The sequence below is a fragment of the Dreissena polymorpha genome, chromosome 2 (genome assembly GCF_020536995.1).
Source record: "Dreissena polymorpha isolate Duluth1 chromosome 2, UMN_Dpol_1.0, whole genome shotgun sequence".
NCBI classification, from domain to species: Eukaryota; Metazoa; Mollusca; class Bivalvia; order Myida; family Dreissenidae; genus Dreissena; species Dreissena polymorpha.
Window position 1 is genome coordinate 74,067,826 of NC_068356.1, and position 22,828 is coordinate 74,090,653.

Genomic DNA, 22,828 nt, shown 5'->3' on the forward strand with positions numbered 1-22,828 from the left:
AACATGATAGTTCATTTCTTCTTTAATTATATGTTGGTTAAATGTTTCAGGTTCTAATTTACGATTTGGATAAGTATTAATTCAACATAAATTTATAACTTAATTGCATGAAATCATTATATAGTATGAATAAAAAGTTACCAACAGTAACAAATAAGACTGTTGTAATTTAAAAACTAGACAAAAATATTCAAAGTCATAATAACACAAAATGAAATCATGTTAAATTTAACATTCTTAATTTCTTAAAGACAAATGTTTAACAATAGAAAATGGAACCTCAAGCAAATACTTTCATTTATTGACAACACATAATTGAAATTCATTACCAGTGGTGTATTAAAATTGTGTATACATCCCTGTAGTGAGTCATTAAATGGGCCGAGTTCTGTGAAAACGGGGTTTAATGCATGTGCATAGTGTTGTCCCATATTAGCCTGTGCAGTCCGCACAGGCTAATCAGGGACGACACTTTCCGTATTAACTGGGTTTTTGCTAAGAAGAGACTCTCTGTAAACAAAAAGTATCATAAAAGTGAAAAGTGTCGTCCCTGATTAGCCTGTGCAGACTGCACAGGCTAATCTGGAACGACACTTTACGCACATGCATTAAACCCCCTTTTCACAGAGCACAGCCCAAATTTTTCAATACCACACTCAGGTTACACAATATTTGCTAGGTAATTTGAGGTTGAAAAAGTATATATTTAAAACTAATTATGTATTGTATTGATATGTTGCAAATGTTGAATAGTATAATAAATGAAGTAACCCACAAAAATACTAAATTTAAACATTATTCTAAACAGCTTAACGTATCAGTAAGCATGTTCATCGCATCCCAATGTTCGGCTAGTGTCAAAGGACATAAATCACTGTCAATATGTCCCACTCATATCTAACATACAGTATATTATTAATTGAAACACCTGATCTATTAGTTAAAGCTTTAAGCAAATTTGCTTATGGATGAAAATGCGACCTGATGACACCTGGGGATGTATCGCACAAAAGTGGTATTTACCAACAGTACACATAAATGTGACATTGCCAGTGATAACACTAATCCTGCCCTATCCAAAGAATTTAATATTAAACTTGATAAATTTCAAATTACAGATTTTACCAATACCCCATGTGTAACTAAAATACCCCATGTGTCACATTTAATTGCACACAATCCATAGCTTTCATTCAGTTAACAGTAAAAATAAAAGAATATTTGTCTTAACATATAAAAAAGAACTACCCGTAATTTTAATTTAAGCATGTTTTAACATTTACATTATTGATTTCTATTTGCACAAGGTTATTGTCAAAGAATTCAGAGATATGGTTTCATTATACAACTATTTGTGAATATATGAAATGTAAACCCATATTACCCCTTATAGCGCTGGAACCGAATTTAAAAGGCCTTTGCAAACAGTTTGGACCAAGATCAGACGCCACAAAACGTGGCGTCTGATCTTGATCCAAACTGTTTGCTATTCTGATAGTGGTTTTTGAAAAAAAATGAAGAAAATGCTAATTTTAGAAATTCAGCAGACAACATTTTAGCAGAGGACAAATTTCCCAGCATGCAAAGGGTTACTATAAAAGGGTCCACTCCAGCTTTTATTGCACATTTCAGTCATAAAGCTGACGGTTGGTGGATAATTTTGGCACATTTTTCTGTGCAACTTTCAAATTTATAGTATAGTATTCATGGTTTATTCCTCAGTGGGTGATCCAACAAATCACCTTTGATGTTCATTTTCCATTTTTACATTATCCACTGATGTTTTACTACATGTAGAATGATTTGCTTTTTGCGCTTCTGGCATATGAAATAAATTCTTTATGAGCAGTTTAAGAGGTTTACAATTGTTCAATTAAAAACTGAAGTAAACAACTAAACATAATTACACAAATCATATGTGATTTGCTTATAATCACTTATTGCCTGTGTTTGCACATTTGTGTAATATGTTTGCAGTTTTTTTTTATACATGCAGTTACATGCATCTACCCACTGAATTGGTAATACTTGTTCAATTTTTAATAACACATTATTTTCGTATGTATTATTTGCATATCTTTTTTAAATGATCAATTGAAACATCTGTGTTACAAGGGTACACCAAATTGAAAAATATTGTTTACATTTGCTACACCCAAAATTATAAAATAACATTTTAAATTATTATTTTTTAAATTGCGCCTGCACTGTAAATTATGCCCCAAGCCAAATTTTGTTTACCAAGAAGCTATTAAATATTCTACTCCTTTTGGTAAAGTCTCCATCAAGAAAATACTGTTTATGTTTAAAACTATAAATGGTATCTAGAAAGATGCATACCTGCAACATTTTGAGAGTTTTGTTGCACCATGGAAAAGAATAACCAGTGACTTTGAGTGTGACCTTGACCTTTGTGCACATATAAAAGGACTTGCACATGACATCCCGTCTTTACATGGTCAAATGTTTGTTGCTTATTATTATGATTTGCAAAATGAATGATGAATGATAAGAGTTACAGTCCAGACAAACTGTAGTGTATCCATTTTGAATATATGACCTTTGAGTGTGACCATGACCATTGATCTAAGAGACAGTTAATACTGGTGAAAAGCCATATGCACATGATAAACATGTATGGAAATATATTTTTTATTTCATTATGAGTGATGAATGCTCACATTATAATATTTGGCCTCTAGGTGTGACCTTGACATTCCCTAAGGACCTTAGAGTCTTCAACATGACACACTGTCTCAGCTGGTAAACATAATGGGCATGTTATTTTACATTGCAAGATGAGTGAAGGTATGTTTGGACTTGACCTTTGACCTCTTACTGTGACCTTGACCTTTAAGCTAGGGAGATGATTGTTGCATGTAACTAGCTTCCTACAAACAGGGCACTAACTAGCTTCCTCCAAATAGGGAAAATTGTTGTTAATTATTTTACAGTTTCATGATGAATGATGTTGTTATATTCCGGACTGGTAAGCTGTTCTATAGCAAAATTTAATGTTTGACTTTCAAGTTTGGCCTTGACCTTCCTAACAGGGAGAGGGACATTAGATTGTCTTCTCATGGTAGTCATTTGTGGTAAGTTATTTTAGAATTGCATTAAGAATGACCAACTTACAGTAGGATCAAGCAATATATGCCGAAATTTAAGCTTATAATCCTTTAAGTTTGACCTAGTGTATTTTGAGGTAAGGATATGGGTGTTGCTCCCCATATATTGTCTTGTGATTGTGAACAGTTATTTTGAAAATGCATGTTGAATGACATTAGTCTCGAGAAGCTAAGACGCATGTACGCACATATATTAGATAATAATGTGACTGCTATATTGAGCTTTCTGCAAGTTGGCTCCACAAAAATGGTGGCACTAAGTTTTTAGTTGTGTCCTGCCTTAGTCAAGCAAATTAAATACATAATAAGCGCAAATGTTGCAAACAAATTTCAAGGAAACACATTGAGCCAAATGATTGTAACAAGAGGTCATTAAATTATGGCAATATATAAAGCTTTCAATCTGTTTGGTGTTCTTAACACATGTGTATGCACACAATATTTTGTATTTTTAGCTTTTATCTCGCCTCTGATTAAATCAAAAAAGGAAAACAAGTATTTTTATTTGTATAATCCCTTGCTCATTCCAACTATTTCGGGCCAAAATCCACCAAAAAACTGGACAATTTGTTTTGGTATAAGTCTTCATTTGTGACTGCCACTATAAAAAACATAACTTTAATAGTAACATACATCTGTTAATGAAATCAATTCAATAACATCTGGATTTTCTTATATTTTCTCCATCTTGCTTCAATAAAAGCAACATGAAAAAGGACACAGTTCAGCCAAAGTGAAAAAGGAAACACTTATGTTCAAAGGTATGCAAAATATGGCAACGCCATTTAACCAAGTACTCAAACAATTGTATATTTACAACTTTGAAATATGCACTCACACCAGTTGAAACCAGTTTAATAAATATCAAGTGCATTTAGTAAAACTATACATATATCAATCAATTGCTTAAATGCATAGGTTACCATGCAGCATTAAAACCTACAGTTTACTGTATCTTTATGACTCACAATTGAGACCATATTTATGCCTGTTTAACCAATTTCTAAAACAAAAGGTGCAAGGCATTCTCTTTTGTGTAATATACTATTTTGCTAAATATCATTATTTATCATATAGAATACACCTTTTTCATTGCCTTAGCCATGTCACACGGCGACTTTGTATATTTTCATATAAGGTCAATGAAGGAAAACAAATAAAAGGCCTAGGCAGTAAATTCAGTACATTAAATGTATAAATAGCTAAACAGATTCATTGTAAACCTTGTAAATTTCTATTTGTATTCATTTTATATCGTTAAAAATGCAACATGGTCGGAATTTTGTATTTAATTTATTATTGGAAAACATAGAGGCATTAATAATTAACATTCAGTATTCTCTTCATATCTTGTAGTTGATTAATTAATTCTTTGCATGAATCAAAATTATTATCCATGTTATTGATGTAGGATTTTGTTCTTTACATTTACTCATGATATACTGGGTCTTACTTCAATTCAAAGTGTCATGTAAATTTATATCCAATCAGTTTAGGAAAGTGTATGAAGTGACACATTCTTGGGTCTATATAAATGATTTCTGCACAAGGTGATGGGAAATATAAGAAGTGCCAAAGCTTGAAAGGCCTAAGAGTATGAAAAAAAGACTGAAATCAACACCAACATCTGAACTGCATCAAAAGGTTGTTTGTTTAAAATGACATACCAAACATGTGAGTAGCGTTATGAGAAAACTGGGCATAATGCATGTGCGTAAAGTGTGGTCACAGATTAGCCTGTGCAGTCCGCACAGGCTAATCAGGGACGACACTTTCCGCTTTTATGGTATTTTTCGTTTAAAGGAAGTCTCTTGTACATGAAAATCCAGTTAAGCGCGCAGTGTCGTCCCTGACTAGCCTGTGTGGACTGCACAGGCTAATCTGGGATGACACTTTACGCACATGCATTAAGCCCAGTTTTCTCAGAACACGACACATGTGGGTATACCAAGTTTTGTAAAGGCTCAACCTCTATAACACAAAGTATTGGTGAAGTAATGCAGCAAAAATCTGTACTGCAAAGTTATCAATTATTATGTATACATATTATACCACCTGTTATTTATATTATTATAATTATTATTGTTTGTTTTTTTATCAAAATTATTGTTGTTGTTTTTATAATGGCTTTTAAATATAACATAAAGAATTTAATGCTATATGATTACTATAATAAGGCAAAGGTTTGTGTAAAGGTAAATTAGAATACCACCCTAGTACTGAATACACAATCTCTGATAATGCTTTTATCAATCATAGCATCTCACTATTGGCCTTCCAAGCAGAATATACACTGACAGCTTGCATGTCTGTGCCCTTGCTTCTGTGTGAAAGCGAATAACTGATAAGCCTTTTCATCTATGAACACTGCAGGCAGCTAATCACCATGGAAAAAAACAATTCTGCAAATATTGGTTGCCTAGCATCACTATGATAATAAGCCCAGCTTCCTATTCACTTTTACTCAGGTTTCCTTCTGCAAGTATCTGTTACAGCAAATGCCAATCAAAGAAATAACCTGAAGGTAATGTTGCATGTCCGCCTTAATTGCATATAATAACAAAGAATAATAGTAAACATGTGTATCAAAAGTTAAATTTAATAGTGAATCGGATCGTAACCTTAGTACACATTACAATACAGGCGGTTCACATTCAATCTGATTATCAGACCGTATCGCTACATTAGTATAGAAAACACGTATTTGAAAGTAAACATTGACGGTCCTTTGCGTAGCAGATCTATTGAGTATGTATATAGTGAAATGGAGATAACGCGAACAGATTTACAATAATTTAAAACACTCACCACTTGTACAGATAAAGGCGTATTAAAATCCGTGCCACCTTGTAACCGAAATCCCCATGATAATCCAGAATCAGGCCTACTGAGACGGACCTGTAGCGTTTCTGGTTGCTCGTCCCCCATTTTGTAAACTCCGAAATGAAAGTGGTTATTCTACTTCGAGTTCTATTCAATAACTAGCTGTAAAAGCACCGCTGTAGCTGCAAAGCACGGATGTTCGGTAGCAAGGATGAGTCGCTATGACGTCAGAACGCGCGCTCCGCTGTAGTGGAGGGGCGTGGTAAACAGTCCAGCGGTATGGTATGCGGAACCCGCTATCGTGCATATATCGTGCTAATTGCAGATGCAGCGATATAATGGGTTAAGTGATCGATTAATTGGCGATTAAATCAGTTCAGCGGGCTAAGTAATAACATACACGTGCTGAATTAATAGCCTCTGATGATTACATAAACAGCGCTTGGCATTTGTGTAGATGTACTGCTTATTACTGTCCGTCACTTATAATTAATGAACAGAAACAAATACATAGCCAGATTTTCTTAGTTAGATGTGGTCGGATGGTGAAATGTGTGCAGTCAATGCGGAACTAGATCAGGGCGAGTGTTGTACCGAGTGAGTTATTCGGGCCGCTTATAAGCTCACACACGAGAAATGTCTTTTAAAAGACAAATGGCAAATTTTTGATTATTGTCGTTTAATTCCGAGCTAAACAATACCTGTGACACATGTGTTTCCAACCTTGTTTCATTACACACTTCTTGAAAACCAAAGGCTTACAAAATACAAACATTTTCGAATGTAGACTGCATGAAAATGTCAACAACAGAATTATAAACGCATTATTTAAGACAAATGTATTATGTCAAATGTATGTTCACTTAGAATATTAAATACACATTATTTGGAAAGACGTTATGGACAAAGAAAATGAAATGTGAAATACACTTCCGCTTCAGTTCTTAAATTAATTTACTAGCTTAATAATTAAAAAAAATATTGGACAGACAGCGTTGTTCTAGTTAATACGTTGTCTGAGTGTGATAATTACTACAGTCGCATGTTCTGCCTAATAAGACGCTACACATGAATTAAAAACAGTCGGATTAAGATAGACAACTCGAAAACTCCAGTTTTGTTCAATTGTTTCCCCTATGATTACACGTGTTTATCAAATCCACGATTTAACCTCTATTTGACAAATACATTGAACACTATACACATACTTTTAAATAGATATGGAATACACTAAATGTAAATTATTTACATCTTTCTGAAGAAATGTTGTTATATTATATTTTTAATTCAAAATCTATAATACAAAAGAACTCTCAAACACCCAATATTGAAAGTCATGATCACGAGCTTGATAAAAGGAAATAATACATAAACCCTAACTTTCACTTTATAGTTAAGACCTTACTCTTAGGGATCATTTCTATAGTAAGTGTCGCCAGGACGTCAGGTAAAACTGACGGGACCGAACACCACGAGGACGAGACAGAGCGCCCCCTTCTGAGCGCGAAGCGGGCAGAGGCTGTTGCTAATCAGAGCGACTCGGCCTCTGTCATTGATGAACGTTCCTCTCCTCCCTAAGCGGGGAGTTGGAGGAAGGGGGCGCATTCTGAGTGGCGTTCGTATCAAATAAAAAATATTATCAATATAGAGTGCTATCTAGTGGTAACAAGAAATATATGTAAAAAAAGATACGGCGTTGATTGTGGTTGGAGTTTATGAAAGGTAAAGAGTTCAATGAATGAGATCAAGGATGGCGAATGTCTTTTCATGTGCAGTTCTTAGCTGCATCACACGCAGTACGGGATGTTACGCGGAGTTTTCGCGGCTTATTTTACATTATTACATATTGCTGGTCTATAGATGCAAAACAGAAAACCAAAAGAATAATGGAAGTGAAATTAAAACATATGAGTCAACCGGCCACACGCAAAGTATCCGTACATATTTAAAATATTTATACGCGCGTTCTTCGAACAAACCTGTTTTAGTGGTTTGTCGGGCATTGCTATTTCATTCGATTATTAGCAGTATCGAGAATCATCGCGCTCATGCTTAATACATTAGTCAATATGGTGGAATAATTCTTGTTAAATTAATTAAAAATAATATTTATCATGGTATTGTTGAAAACAAATTAAGAATCTATTATTGACATACCATAATTATATCGCTGGATATCTTCATTTAACGTCTTTCTGGTCTAAAGAAAATTCCAGTTCACCTAGTTCACGCTATAGCGTCTTTATTATATAACGATTATTTTACTGGCCGCGAACTCCGGTCAGCACATAAGGTAGTCGTGAAGACGCAGCGATGACCTGTATATAAGCTCTTACATTCACACACACTAACCGCGAAATGACCCTGATACCTCGCGGGTTGAAATGCAATGCATTAAAGTGAGGCCTCGCTTCCACGGCTCTTTATACTTTACATGACAGGAATATGGAAGTTAGTACTAAATATGAGAACATAGCCTTTAAGTACAAACGTTCTCCGCGCTGGCAATCCTCTGAAAATAAAAGGTGCACGCACAACTGTATTGATGTCGAGATTGAGTGTAAAACTATTATTTATTAAGCCTTTTCATTAGAGATAAAATTGTTTTCATGCTGAACACGCAGTAAAACAGTGTTACAAGGACGCGGACATCTTTCCAATGTTTGCTCAAATCAGCCTATGGGATAAATGAAGTGTATTCATTCTGACCTAGCCGCGGGAAATTTTATTTGAATTTTATTGGACAGTTACAAAGGTCAGGTAAGGTGAAAAGCTGGCGTACGCAGCTACGCCGAAAAAATAAAGTGTAAATGTAATCATTTTGTTGTTTTAGAAATAACAGTAATATTGTTTACTAAATGTAAACGTATTAGCTGATTCTTCACTTCGATATATGTTTCGTTTTCGGCTGCACATTCTAGTAGTTCAAATGTAAATGAACACTGTATATGTTAAGCAGACACTGCATCATAAAGGAGATCTTGTAGTTAATTAATCATGCAAAAGAATGATCATTGTTGTTTATTTCCAAGCTATCCAATACCTGAAACACACGTTTCCATCCTTAGTGTAAGCATGATAACGCTCAATTGGGCATTGTTGGCTCATGTACTACTTAAATATACACCGTGTTCTCTTAAGTATACTACAATATACAATGTACCACTCAAAGGTACCTGCTCATACTCCAGGGGTACATTTGAGTATATTTTCCGTACCCGGTACCTGTTTGAGTCTAGTCTTGTATCTATATTTTTCTTGTAACAAACACATCTGGTGAGACAGTGGACGAATCTGTAAATGGACGAGTCCAGTAATCAGATAATTGTTGAAAAAAAGTCGGATGATCATCTAGATAACATTGGCCAGACTAAATGGTATAAACCTTGTGTGACTAGTTTCATTATGATTCTCGTCTTATATTGCAAACTACTGTTAGGACATCCCCTATCGTCGAGTAGTTTAATTTAATGATTTGATTACACAGCAAGCATTAAAGACCCCTTTAATTAGTTCATTGATCCCTACAGAAATCCTTAATTTAATATTTTTTGATTTGCATATATCCATTAATACGGAACACAGAATATATTATGCAATTTATTTATAACTTAAGACGAAAAGTTGCTGAGAAACGACACAATGCATCGTGGTGTAGTGGATTCTTTAGATCACCCAAACGACAATAAATACTGGTCCTATCAAGGACATGGATTTCAGGGTCGCAATAATCCTTAGGCCGACCAAGGCGTTAAACTAAACAGACAATCCAACAAAAGGAAAAAGATTTTACATCTTTGTTAAAAAGACACATATTTTAAGATGTATTCATATAATGCCCCTTCTCATTGAACAAAGAAGTTTGCGTAGACTACTTTATAACTACCGTAGATCTGGCTCTTTAGACTTTCTTTTTCAAATATATGTAGAAAGAATTGCCATGACCACACTCATTTAAGTGGGTAAGCAGGAAAGTAATTTTATTTTGAGGTGTTAGTGCAAGGTTTGGGTGGCTTGCAACATGAAATAACACTTTAACTCAGGATCACATAAATTAGTGATAAACGTTAGATAGACCCTGTTTATTTTGACATCAAAGTTCCCTTGTTCCCTTAAATTTGAACTATATTCTGCTACTGGTTGCAACCCAGATAAATTGTAACCCAGCTTGAAACAAGAAAAGTCACTAAGACGACAACTATCACCACACTGGCTCATTTCAAGCAGGTAAAAAAGTTGAGTGTTAGTTAAATATTGTCGTTCGCTACTTCATACTGATCAAACACAAAGACAAAACGCAAGTTGATTAACTGATTCGATTGCATCGGTTCAAGGGCCCATAACTCTGCATTAATTAGTGTAACATACACAAAAACAACGTCTTTCACTCCTAAATAGTATGAACAACACCGGTATAAAGCTTAGTTTTGATGCGCAGGCAACTGTCGGCAAAACCAATTACACAAGTACGTACGTATTCAAAATTTGCCAAGTTGAAGGGAACATCACTCTTCAAATAATTTTGAGGCATAACGGAAATAATTTCTTTCATTTCTGCAGTCTATTCAACATCGATACAATGGTACATGTTGATATGCAAAACATTTTGGAATAAGTTTTCCACAAACTATACATTTAAAGGGGCCTTTTCACGTTTTGGTGAATTGACAAAATTAAAAAAGTTGTTTCAGATTCGCAAATTTTCTGTTCAGTTATGATACTTGTGAGAAAACAGTAATACTGAACATTTACCATGCTATACTGAAACAGTAATACTGAACATTTACCATGCTCTAAAATAGCAGTTATATGCATCTTTTGGCGATTTAAAAACCCGAAAATTATAAAGCGTTGCAACGCGAAACGATTGAATAATTTGGAGAGTTCTGTTGTTGTCGTTATATTTTTTGAAACTACGAGGAATAGGATTGCTTATATAAAGTATAGAATACATCGTTCATTGAATGAGCATTAATGGCTGAATGAATCGAGCCTTGTTGATGGTTACTTTTTTTCTTTTATTCTTGATTTTTTACTGGAGCTTTTTAGATCCAAAGTTACCATTTATCAATATAATGCATTAAATCACAAATTCAATACATGCCAAAATCTGTGAAAAAGCCACTTTAACATGATGCTGTCTATAAATTTAGTTCAACGGCACATAACGTTGCAAAGAATATCGCGACATACGAGGAAATAACGTCTTGCACTTGTACATAATATAAACAAGCTTCATGTTGATAGGCGGGAAACAAAGACTATTTTGCGACACAAAATACACATGTGCAGCGTTCAGACCAACTTAAAGGCCAACCGACAGACCACAATCCGACAAGATGAATCCAGCATATCAGCCCAAACTTCGTTTGCAAAAGTATAAAAAAAACACTGGCCACAATGCGATCTGACACTACGCAGTGATTTTACAGTTCAAAATCACATAATCTACTCCCGTTTATGAACCGTGTTATTAGAAAATGGATCTAATGCCATATCTTGCCAAGTTAGCTCCAAGACATCATGCTTATTAAGCGAAGTCTGGTTAGGTGTTACCCTGTCGACCTACGACACCCCGATTCCTTTAGTGACATGGTAGCACTGGACCAAACGTCACAAATGCACAGACCAGTCTGTAGGTACGATGGCCGCTTATGACACAACACGACTGATAAATCAAATAATAAATACACTCCTCCATTTGTGGAAATTATTTTATTAATTACATTTTGACCTGAAATATGTGGGATATCATTAAACGTTGGGAAACGTTAGAAACATCGGTGGCAACACATAATTTTAGATCTTGGACCTGCAGCATTACTACGATGCATGGGGAAAAAGTCATTTCACACCACTGTACTAAATTTCATATTTTTAAACGTGGGAAAAAAGGGAAATAAGCAAGTTTGACTAGCATATTAACACATTTATTCAGATTGTTTGTATAATAAATTGGGCACACACTCTTCGATTCATGTATGATTACAGGATAAAATATTTGTCAACCTTTTGCATATGAACTTCATTAACATGAGCAGTGCCAAGTAAATCGGTGACGAGCATTGAAGTACTTTTAACAGGGTACATGTTTTCATAACCAACTCTTCTATAAAGTTGAATATATACGGGAAAACATTTTTGTTTTTAGTTTGAACATTATGTTTTGAAATTAGTGTTTACAAAAGTTTGTGATTAACATAAAGTTATTTCAATTTCTGGTGCAAAAATCTTCAAAATCTGTTGTTTTTAAAGATTCGAGGTTAATTTGCTCTATGAATTGAACTCTATGTGATGTCTTGAAACGCAAAGAACCATGTCAACTATTGTATGATGTACAACAACAATTTTCTCTATATATTGCATTACCTTTGCAGTCGTTTGCAGAGCTCTTTATTTATAACATTTATGGAGATACACAATTAACGCTTTGCAGAGGATAACAGTGTAAATATTAACAATGGCAATTCAAGGCAGATTATTTGTGTGAAATAACACTTTGAAAAAACCTTAATGTTGCTATTTCGCATTAATTTTTATCCACGTTACTTAGAAAAAACACATTTTGTACATTTTATTGTGAAAGGGAAAAACAAAGAAAAAAATAAATTATTAATATAACAAAAGGTTATATTTTTTTAAATATTGACCTGAGAGGTGACTAATGGTAAGGTTTCGTGCATTTATTGGCATAACTGCTTTTCGTTCAATAACAGAAACATGCATTCACAATATCTTTTTTCAGATGGACATTTGTTAGCCTTTGCTTACAAGTATTATAAAGCGTTTCTCTTATCAAGGCGAATTCCAAAAACCGCATTGAAACTAAATCACACAAGCCTATAATGTTCATATAATGCCTTTGTTAGAAATAGAACGAGCAGCCCCAGGATGTAAAATAAGTTTAACTTCCATCGTCATCTTGGTAAGATCAAAGTTTTATAGATGAAACTGGTAAGTTGTTTGCCACAAAATCACAATTTAAAAATAAAGCTTTATCTTTTTGAAACAAAAACAAACAAACATATACGTTATACAAGCATTTTTCATAATAACATATCATATTTGGGACACATGTTTAATAATTAATCTATGCAACTTTAGACCATAAACATTAAATAATCGGCTGAAAACCTAGAACATACCATACGTTTGCATTCTTAATTTTTTTAATATGAATTATATCAAACATTCTATTTATCCTTGTTTGTGTGCCCTTAACAAAACAATGACACAAAAGTAACAAATAAATAAACAATCAAAAAAGGTTTTAGGTTATTTATATCGATCGACAATGTAAATATACACTACACACTAAAATATGTAAAACCAATCTCACAACAAACCAAAATAGCACCAACGAAGAACTGTTTCCACATTTGTCCATGACATGTGCATGTTATTGGTTTTCTCATAATATAAAATTTAAACAAAAACTAATTGATATCACTAGATCGAAAAGTTCAATTTTGCGAAAATATTTTTTACAACAGATTTAACAAGTATCCCATCACACCATTATCCTTTTGCCTTATATTTGAATAACATATTAATGAAATTTGCTTTCAATGTAATGTCAGGTGTTTGCAGACCATATGCACAGTTTGCCTGCAAGCATTTTGCACACTTGACTTCAGTAATGCAAAGGGTTTTCTAATAATCAATGCTATTTGTTCTCCGGGTTGCTATAGAGATGGGGTAAGGTCAAGGTAAAGGTCATAAGGTGTACATTTTGTTCCTGTGGAAATAATACATCACTAACATAGAAACATCTGTAACCTTTAGTGTACTTCCACCGCGTGTACATCTGAAAAAAAACAACAACACGTATGTGCTATATTGATGTCATGTATAAATGAATTATACTATATGCGAAAATGGTTCTTATGTAATATGCGGCCAACATAGCTCCAGACAGCATTCGCATTCGCACAGACTTATGAGGAGTTACTCTGTCTCACGAGACTGCGAAACCTGGCTTGACCTTATAGCGGACAGCATGGCTCCTGACCAGACTGTGCGGCTGTTTAAGCTGGTCAGGAGCTTCTTTGGTCGTACCTGGCATATGACCCAATTGCGCATTACGCCGCATAAACATAGACGAGTTATAAATACATTTCAAAGATTCATCGACGATGTACCTTAGGTTTCTTTCTTTTTTTCGGTAAAGGTTATAAGAAAATCTCAATTTCCTTGTGCCAAATAGATCAACCCTAGTATTAACATTCTGGATCCATATTATCCAATTGAACAAAAGCGGTTTTAATGTGAACTTACTTTGTTATTACTTTAAATACATTGTCATACTAATGATAAATGGTCCGTATGCTAATGACATAATGTTTTACTAATAATAAACGGCTCCAGAGCAGCGCATGTTATCCCAGAGGCATGGGCCATCTACCACTTTGGAGGTGGTGCATAGTTTGACGTTGCCGTTGGCGCCTTAACGACACGGAAACCGCTCGGCTGGGAGCCTGCAAGTAACACAAACATGCAATCTGTAACCTACAATACTTTATATCCTATCACTGAAATACTGTAATAAAAAGGCCACGTTAGAAAACTTACTCATGATATGAATGTCTTTCGTATAACAATTTGGCATTGGTCTTGAGTTTGCGTAACTGACTCATCCCTTCTGCATATGGTCTCATAAATATCTTATAATGTTTAGCAAGTTTAATAAAATCCTTCAATTGTTACAGGAGACATTGATCGGACAACTTTTTATCTTGAAGTATGGCATTGAGAAAATATGAGAGCACATCGTCTCCACGAACTAAACATTAATCCAAGTCTCATAAAACTCCATATAAAAATCCATCAAAGTGTATAGGAGATATGAATCGGAGATGAAAATGGAAGCTCGAACCATTGCAATTGAAGTAAAACCTTGCCATTGGACCGAGTTGACTGACTCATGCTATCTGTAAATCGTCTAAACGCTTTGGTTATTTAAGCTAGGTTTTCATGAAAATCATTCAATGTATATACGAGATACCAGTGATTAAGGAGTGTGCCAGTATTTTTTTTTATTCCGCCAATGATCTGTTTTTTTGCCAGTGAAGCAAGTTCCGTCGGTAATTTGACGTTACGCATGTAATTGAATGTTCGCCCGTTATTAGAAATTTCGCCCCACCTCATTTTTATATTTCGCCACTGTTAGCCGCTCGGAATCCGTCCGTTATCCGCATTTCTTTTTTAATTTATATATAGACAATTAAGCTTGAAAATCATTGTTATGCACTTAATAAAGATTCCAATGCCGTGCTTATTCTGGGTGTAAAATTACTACAGAAAGTTCCTGTTTAATAAGCTGGAAAAAAAGAGATACTGTTATCACAAAAGCCACAACACATGCCACTTTCTCAAGGTTAAAATGATGGAACTTTACATAGCAAGGGTTGAGCGTTAGACATTTGAACCTGGTTAAGACTTGTTAAGCCCATACAACAATGATTAACGGTGTCTAATGTATTATTGTAACTTTCACAGACATTTACTTCTTTTAAGTGTCACATTATTTATGATGCATTAGTAGTCGATTGTGTTTTGTTGACGTAGTTACTTGGTCAGTTTTTGTCATTCTGTCGTATTACATCAACACCTTTACATCATTCATATGGTAATAGGATATTTTAAAACATATTTTTAATATAACCTCGAATGTTTCGCTTTGTCACTACTTATTCTTATCAAATAATCTGAACTGTTGATTAACTCAAAGGGATTACGAATAAATGTGTTAATGCATATCAATGTGTGAGCATTAATTTTTTAGTATGCTTCTTTAATTCTGATCTTATTCATGGCTTAGATTAAGAAAATAATAAAAGCGAAAGTTGCGATTCAGAGCCGAAACGGATCAAACATATGTACACTTTTCAGTCACATTTTGAAGCTGTTATTCTTGTATGATGTAATGCATGTGAGAATAAGAGAGATTTAACATTAATTTTTTTTCAGAGGTAAGAATATGCTGCTGCTGCTGCTGCTGCTATATCAACCCAATTAGAAATTAATCATACGATAGATGCATGTGCAGGTCTTTAAAACACAAACACATAAATCGTCAGAAACACCTGAAAATAAATGAATTGATATTTGAAGTACATATAATATTGGCATACAAGATGACAAGTAAATTTATTAACGCCTGCAGCTTTGCGGAAGAGGAGGGGTGGGAGATAACAACATAACGAAAACAACAAAATGAGACTCATCAAATAACCACCCACTGTTGTAAGAAACAGAGTAAATGTTTGTTGTTTCATGCTCATCCACACCATTCCGAATATCTTTCAAAAGCAAGAGACTGGATATAATGCAAGCATATCGGAGATGATTAAGACTGGTTAATCTACAAGCTTGCGGGTGTTAAAAACTGGAGACCACACTATTAAACTGATGACATCATCACCTTTTGGGGAGCCATATTGATTGCCAAAGGTTTGTGAGTCAGATGAGTCCAAACGCTGGTAAGTGCCCGTGAACCTCTGTCCCACTGGGGCATTTTCAACGTATAGGCTGTAATATTCAACAGAAACAATTAACTGAGTGCCAAAGGTTTGTGAGTTAGACTAATCCAGACGTTTGTAAATGCCCGTGAACCTCTGTCCCACTGAGGCATTTTCAACGTTTAGACTGTAATACAACAGAACCAATGAACCACACTCTTTAACAATAGTACAAACTGGAGATGAAAATGTTGACACTTCACACACACAGGCGGACCACAGACATCATGGTATCCCCAATGCTTCCCATTAGCACGTTTTGCTCAGGTGAGCTTCAAATAAAAAGGTCAATAATAAGCTACAAATCTGAACTATATACGTGTTTCAAGCAATCTTACTTCTGCATTTCCTTCTGAATTCCAGACGTCTGCTGAGCATACGTGTGCGCGATGTTATCCGCCGAGTACAGCCCTATGGGAGAGTTGTACTGGGCATGAACTACTTTGGGCACTGCCTTCTTCGGTGACTCGGGGGTTGGCCCAAAGCTACCGCCGTAGTTCGTCAGGGATCCTGGGTACGTGGGATAGGTCGGGAGTTGCGTCTGGACACGGGGCGCTTGGCCACCAAACGGTTTTGCGGAGCGGTTATAGGAACTGCCGATATTGTTTGACTCCTTGAAAACATTAATTTATTTTTGTTAATACAAAAAGATTAAATGATTGTTCCATCCTTTCATTTATTCAGGGACAAGTTAAATTTTAATAGGAGAGTTTCAAAAACCAAACATAGGATCAATTTTAATAACACGTTTCTCTTTTTTCTCTTTCTAGTAATTACATTACCAGGGCAGAACAAAAATGGATTTGGGGAAAGATGAATATGTTTTGTCAGAAGAAACGACTAAAATATAAAAGTGGAATCACATGAAAAGTAGATTCCAGTAATAAGAACGTTTTAACTGTATTTGAGTTCATCAATAATAGTTGCATTCAATTTGAACAAAGTTGATTATTCGCTAAGCATTTTTGTATTATTAATGCTCGTCTAATTTTGTGCAAAAGCTGCAGACATAACTTTTGTTTACAACGATATCATGATCTTTAATGCAGCGCGTTATTTCGCCCACTCTACAGCATTAAATATTCACGTGAAGTGAATTTAAAAACAAAATCAGATGACTAGAAACAAATGAAGTCCACTTACATCTTGGAAATAATTTTCTAGAGATGTTTTCTGAGTGGTTAACACCTGGTCTCCAGTGACCGTGCGGATCGTTTGCGGTTGCGGAAGCGTCAGCGTCGGTCGCCAGATGTGCACCGCCCCCCTGAACAGGATAGATGTATGGGAATTATTCAATTAGCCCGATAAACTAGCAAATTAATCTTAGGCATATACCAGACGATGCAGAAAACAAGATAAACAACATTATATATAAAAAGCCAAGTATATGTATATGTAAAGCCAATAAACTGGTGTGTGGTCGCGAAAAGATGCATATTTGTTCACAATATAGACGATTTTTTTAGGCCAGCCCGTACTGAACAAATATTTGGTCCATATGAACAAGTCAACTACGGGTTTTCCCACAAGAGTTCCACATGGTTTCAGGCTAGAAGTGCAAAAGGGCTACCAAGATGATTAACATATGGGTACCATATATTTGCTATATATTATCTATCAATGCGTAATCACTCGTTAAGTAACTTGAGCATGAGATACTTAGTGATTTAAATATATATAAATATACATACGTAAATGCTTTTGCAACATTACAACATTAAATTTGTTTAAGATTTTATCAAATCATAAAATGTCAAGAGGACATGTGATCTCGGCATGTTTTGGACAATTAAGTCTAGATTTTTAGTGTGTCTTAGATTAAACAAATCCAATGAACTTTAGAACGAGTATTAACTATCTGAGAGGGATTGGAGACATGTCAAAGTTAAGATTTTACATTGTCAAGCATTCAATTTCCGGAAATCTCTCTACATGTGCGTTACCAGTACACAATAACAATTTCTTTGAATAGGCGTTATACTATTTTAATCATGCCGATGGAATGTCAATTCAGTCATGTATTCAGTCACAGCAAGTCCCAACGAATCTGTTGATATTTTGCCGATGGTTTTTTATTAAGCTAAATAGGTTTCTTAAAATTTGAGTTCATGCGTATTTTGCTTATTTATACAAAATGTATGATTAACTAGTTCAATAACAAAAATGCCTAATTGATTTCAAATAAGCTTGTAATTTGTAACATGTTAATTTGAATTGAAAAGTTTTATGTATTTAGATGACATATAACGATGTTTTGAAAGGAGAGTATAAATGGTTATCCTGTTATAATGTACGACAATTTAGTCGAAGCCTTTAGTTGCGTGAGTTTTTCAAAAGCAATAAAATGTTACATCAACATACATTGGTAGGGACATCACTTGTCATTTGATAATTAAAACGTGGGTTCAAAAAGAGGCTACCGCTGCTGATTTGACTGCGTTCGAACCTTTTTACCGCCTTAATATATTGTTGCCTTGTACTGATTATATTGTAAAAAAGGGATTGGTTTCTGAAAAAAAAACAGCCAGTTGTCGTGTGTTATGGCCATTTCAAGAACAATATTACAGGTATCTATCCATGATTAAGATACGCATCCGCCATTACAATAGTAAAGAAGCATGGTCTACAAATAAAGTAATACAACATATATGAATGTTTATGAAGGTTGACTTAACTTTTGCGTAATTTTCAAAACATGTGTTACCCATATAGTACAATATATAAATTTACATTATTTGTCGATTGGTAGTGTAAAAACAAAGGTTTGACAAGAGTGTCTGTCATTTTCCCAAATGCGAGTCGGCAAGTTAAATAACACAATATTTACAGTCACATGAGATTTTTAATCTAATTTACATTAATACGACGTGTAATACTCTTCTTTTTATTTTTACCAAACTTTTTAACAACATTAACACGCATAACAAAATGTACATCTACTTAAAAGACTCACACATTTCTTAGCATTATATTTGCTAATATATACATGCAAATGTTTGTATTTATGTTTGAAAGGCGTAAAACTTGAAACAAAAGACATTAAATGCGGAACAATCATATACAATGTGTTTTTTATTGACTTGTATGTGTTTTAAAGTATGTTTTTGTTCGTATTTTTCAAAACCCGTAGGGTGCATGCCCAGGACTCCCATGTAAGGTCCGATTCATTAGAATTTCGCTCCGAGCAAGAATTCTTATTGAAAACGTTGACGTTACATGACAATTGTGTATTTTAAACAGGATACCATACATGTATCCTGTTCCTTTTAAGGAGATTGGAATTGTTCCAGATATTGCTTTCTTACAATCTAGGCCGTCATAGCACACCATGTGATGATGATCTATTAGAATATTCGAAAAAGTATTTATACGTACATATCAGTAGTTACTATTACCCTATAGGAGAGTTGGCCGTTTGAAGAATTGTTTTGCAACCTTAATTTCGTGGTTAATATTGTCGAGCTTTTTTAATTTTCTTCTAGAAATGTTTGGAAATAAAACAGTGCTGACAAGTGTCCGGTTTGTAAAGAAATAAAATATGTGCCCTATAAGTTCTGTGACAAAAGATGCAAGAATCCTTGGCTAAATGATCTAATTTGGCTTGTGTTCCCATGCGAATTGTTATGTGTATGCTTACATATGTATTGAATAACTATGCCTCCGTCGCTGTATAAGCGACATTAATGAGTAAAATACTGTGCTGCCAACTTGTGCAGTTTAACTCAGAATACCTTCTCGCTTGTTATATTTTCCATAGTATACATCATCTGCATGTATTACAAAAGCACAACAATGAAACCATCACTTCAAACAATTTTGGTAAGGTGTCATGAATATACCATAGCCGAAACTTTATATTTAGTGTTAACATTACCAACGAATTCCTTTGAATTTGGTGTTCACTGGCCTAGAGACTAGAATAATACTGACTCGTGTAAACTAGTAATTGAGTACATATATATTCATTTTGGTCTTATGTCAATTCACCTTGAATGTTTCACATTTTTTTGTCAATCAGTACTTCAATATGCTTATGAACTCCTTTGCTTGTGTAGACGCAGACATGAATTAACAACTAGTAAATCTGCAGTGAAGAACGGTTTGCAAACCCTAAAATATAATTATCGCAGTAATAAAATGATTTGAAAATATGAAGTTGAATACATGTATGACTTCTGGTATACATGTGTATATAATTCATTAATGTAGACAGTTTACTATGGACTGGTTTCAAATTCTCTGGAATCGTATTACATTACTTCAGAATCAAACAGCATTGTACAGTGATTGAATCACATTATACAAAAACTATCTAATTCCCAATCTCTGTGTTTTCACCTTGCAGACAAGGTGAAATACTATTATGATCATTGAATAAACCTTGAAGACTAGAAACAATATGAGTACAGGTAGTTTGGGAGGGAGCCAACAGGGATTCCTGAGCCGACAAATCGTCAGTTCTTGGCAACAGTTGTTTACAGACACACAAACCATGTGGGCGGTAAATAGAGAACAGCCTCCCTCTCTACTCCCTCTGCTCGGAGAGAGTAAGATAATTACATCAAAGCTCACTTAGATGCTAGTCTTCAATGTATACTTTTAAAGTATTGGAGATAAAAGTTTCAATGTTAAGCAGTTACGTAACACAACGAGATTGCTAGAGATGAAAAGAAAAGAAAGGAACATGATTAAACAAATGTGAATTCGATTAATATTTTCAAATTATTGTGGCTATTGTATAATTTAGATCATCACAATTGTACAGACTGATGTGATTGATGATCTTGTGAAACAAACATTTTGGCATTTCTATGGAGAAGTTAATACAAAGAAAATGGAAAAAATTCAAGAAAGAGCATTAAAATTTGTGTATGAAGATTATGTTCCAAATTATGATAATTTATTGAAAAAGTCAAAATTACCTTCATTGAAAATTAGGAGAATAAGGTCAATTATTTTAGAAACATTTAAAATAGTAAATAACCAAACCCCCATTTATCTTCATGACCTTGTTAATCTTAAATCTAGTTCCTATTTTTTTAGATACACCAGAACTGCCGAAATCCCCCAAGTCAGAACAACAAGTTACGGCGTTAACTCTTTCCGTTTCGGAGCTGCCAAGCTGTGGAACTCTCTGCCCCAACATTTTAAGGACCAGGTACATTTCAATCAGTTCTCCAGTTTGGTTAGCTCATGGGACGGAGAGAGTTGTCGCTGTTCCTATTGCATGGATCCAACATAGTTGCTAAACATAGTCGCTAAAATTTGCTGTTGTTGCTTGCTTGCTTTATGCTTTTATGCTATCACACACAATATGTTATATGCTTGTTCATGCAACTAATTATTATTAAATATGTAGGTTGCTAAAAGTGACTTTTTGTTGCTTCCTGTTCTATGATTCATGCATTTTGTGCTTGCTCGTTTTATGTCTCATGCATACTGTGATATTTGCTTTTTCTTCCATGTAAGGAAAATAATTATTAAACATATAAGTAAATCAGTAATATTATTAATATTAAGTAAAATTTACTTTCATCATAATTTTATATGTTTTTTCATGCGCACTGTGATATATGTTTGTTTTATCAAATATGTAAGTTGCTGTAATTGGCTTTCAGCTGCTTGCTTGTCTTAATGATCATGCTTTTTGTGCTTGCTTGTTTAATGTCTCTTGCATACTGTGATATATGCTTTTTCTTTCATGTAAGAAAATAATTATTAAACATATTAGTATATCAATTTTATAATTAATATTAAGTAAAATTTACTTTCATCATAATCTTATATGTTGTGCATGCACACTGTGATATATGTCTGTTTTATTATATATGTAAGTTGCTAAAATTGGCTTTCTGCTGCTTGCTTGTTTTTTTTTTATGATTCATGCTTTTTGTGCTTCCTTGTTTTTTATGCTTCATGCACACCGAGATTGTACTTTGTTCGTGTAAGGAAACTGAGTATTTAATGTCAGTTAGACCACTATCAAGTAAAATACACTTTCAACATACCTTTTTTATGTGTTAAATATATGGTAGAATAATATTTTAACTTTATTACTTAAATTAGTAATTGTGTTTTTTCAATCCAACTATATCACTTTCTTTTATTAAAACACTCATGGCTTAATTTTAAAATTATATAAAAATCTCTTCATCACTTTTGTTTAGCATGTCAGTTTTTTGTGTTTTTTTTTTACTTATGAGTGCCAGCTCCTTGTTTTTTACTAGAATATGTAGTATCTTATATGTGTATATAGATCTATTATTTATTTATATAATGCTATTAATTATTAGCAAGTAGATTTTTACTAACACCAAATATGATTTGTATTTATATATGCCTTGTACAGAACCATAA

At 34.1% G+C, this 22,828-nt stretch overlaps 2 protein-coding genes and 1 non-coding gene across 5 annotated transcripts in view; 1 reads left to right on the forward strand and 2 right to left on the reverse strand.

Annotated features, from left to right (window-relative positions):
- The window catches only part of LOC127867617 (PDZ and LIM domain protein Zasp-like), a 39,646-nt gene extending 33,475 nt beyond the window's left edge, over positions 1-6,171 (reverse strand). For 2 of the 3 annotated variants that reach the window (XR_008043583.1, XM_052408916.1), the window contains exon 1: positions 5,937-6,170. Coding sequence is in view for 2 of the 3 variants with exons in the window: in XM_052408916.1 (XP_052264876.1) it covers positions 5,937-6,056 (120 nt within the window). In the remaining variant the exon portion in view is untranslated. Of the gene's footprint in view, positions 1-5,936 lie in introns of all 3 variants that reach the window. The other variant, XM_052408917.1, reaches the window with a different exon arrangement.
- Positions 6,172-7,346: 1,175 nt separating this feature from the next.
- LOC127870515 (small nucleolar RNA U3) lies at positions 7,347-7,566 on the forward strand. The gene has a single exon (XR_008044862.1). It is a non-coding gene; the product is annotated as a small nucleolar RNA U3 (small nucleolar RNA).
- Positions 7,567-13,280: 5,714 nt separating this feature from the next.
- Positions 13,281-22,828, reverse strand: part of LOC127869820 (PDZ and LIM domain protein Zasp-like) — a 17,062-nt gene continuing 7,514 nt past the window's right edge. The window contains exons 4-8 of the mRNA XM_052412478.1: positions 17,615-17,735; positions 16,810-17,084; positions 16,375-16,481; positions 14,300-14,428; positions 13,281-13,758 (exon numbers count right to left, since the gene is read on the reverse strand). Coding sequence (XP_052268438.1) covers positions 14,352-14,428; positions 16,375-16,481; positions 16,810-17,084; positions 17,615-17,735 — 580 coding nt within the window. The 3' untranslated portion in view covers positions 13,281-13,758; positions 14,300-14,351. The remainder of the gene's footprint in view (positions 13,759-14,299; positions 14,429-16,374; positions 16,482-16,809; positions 17,085-17,614; positions 17,736-22,828) is intronic.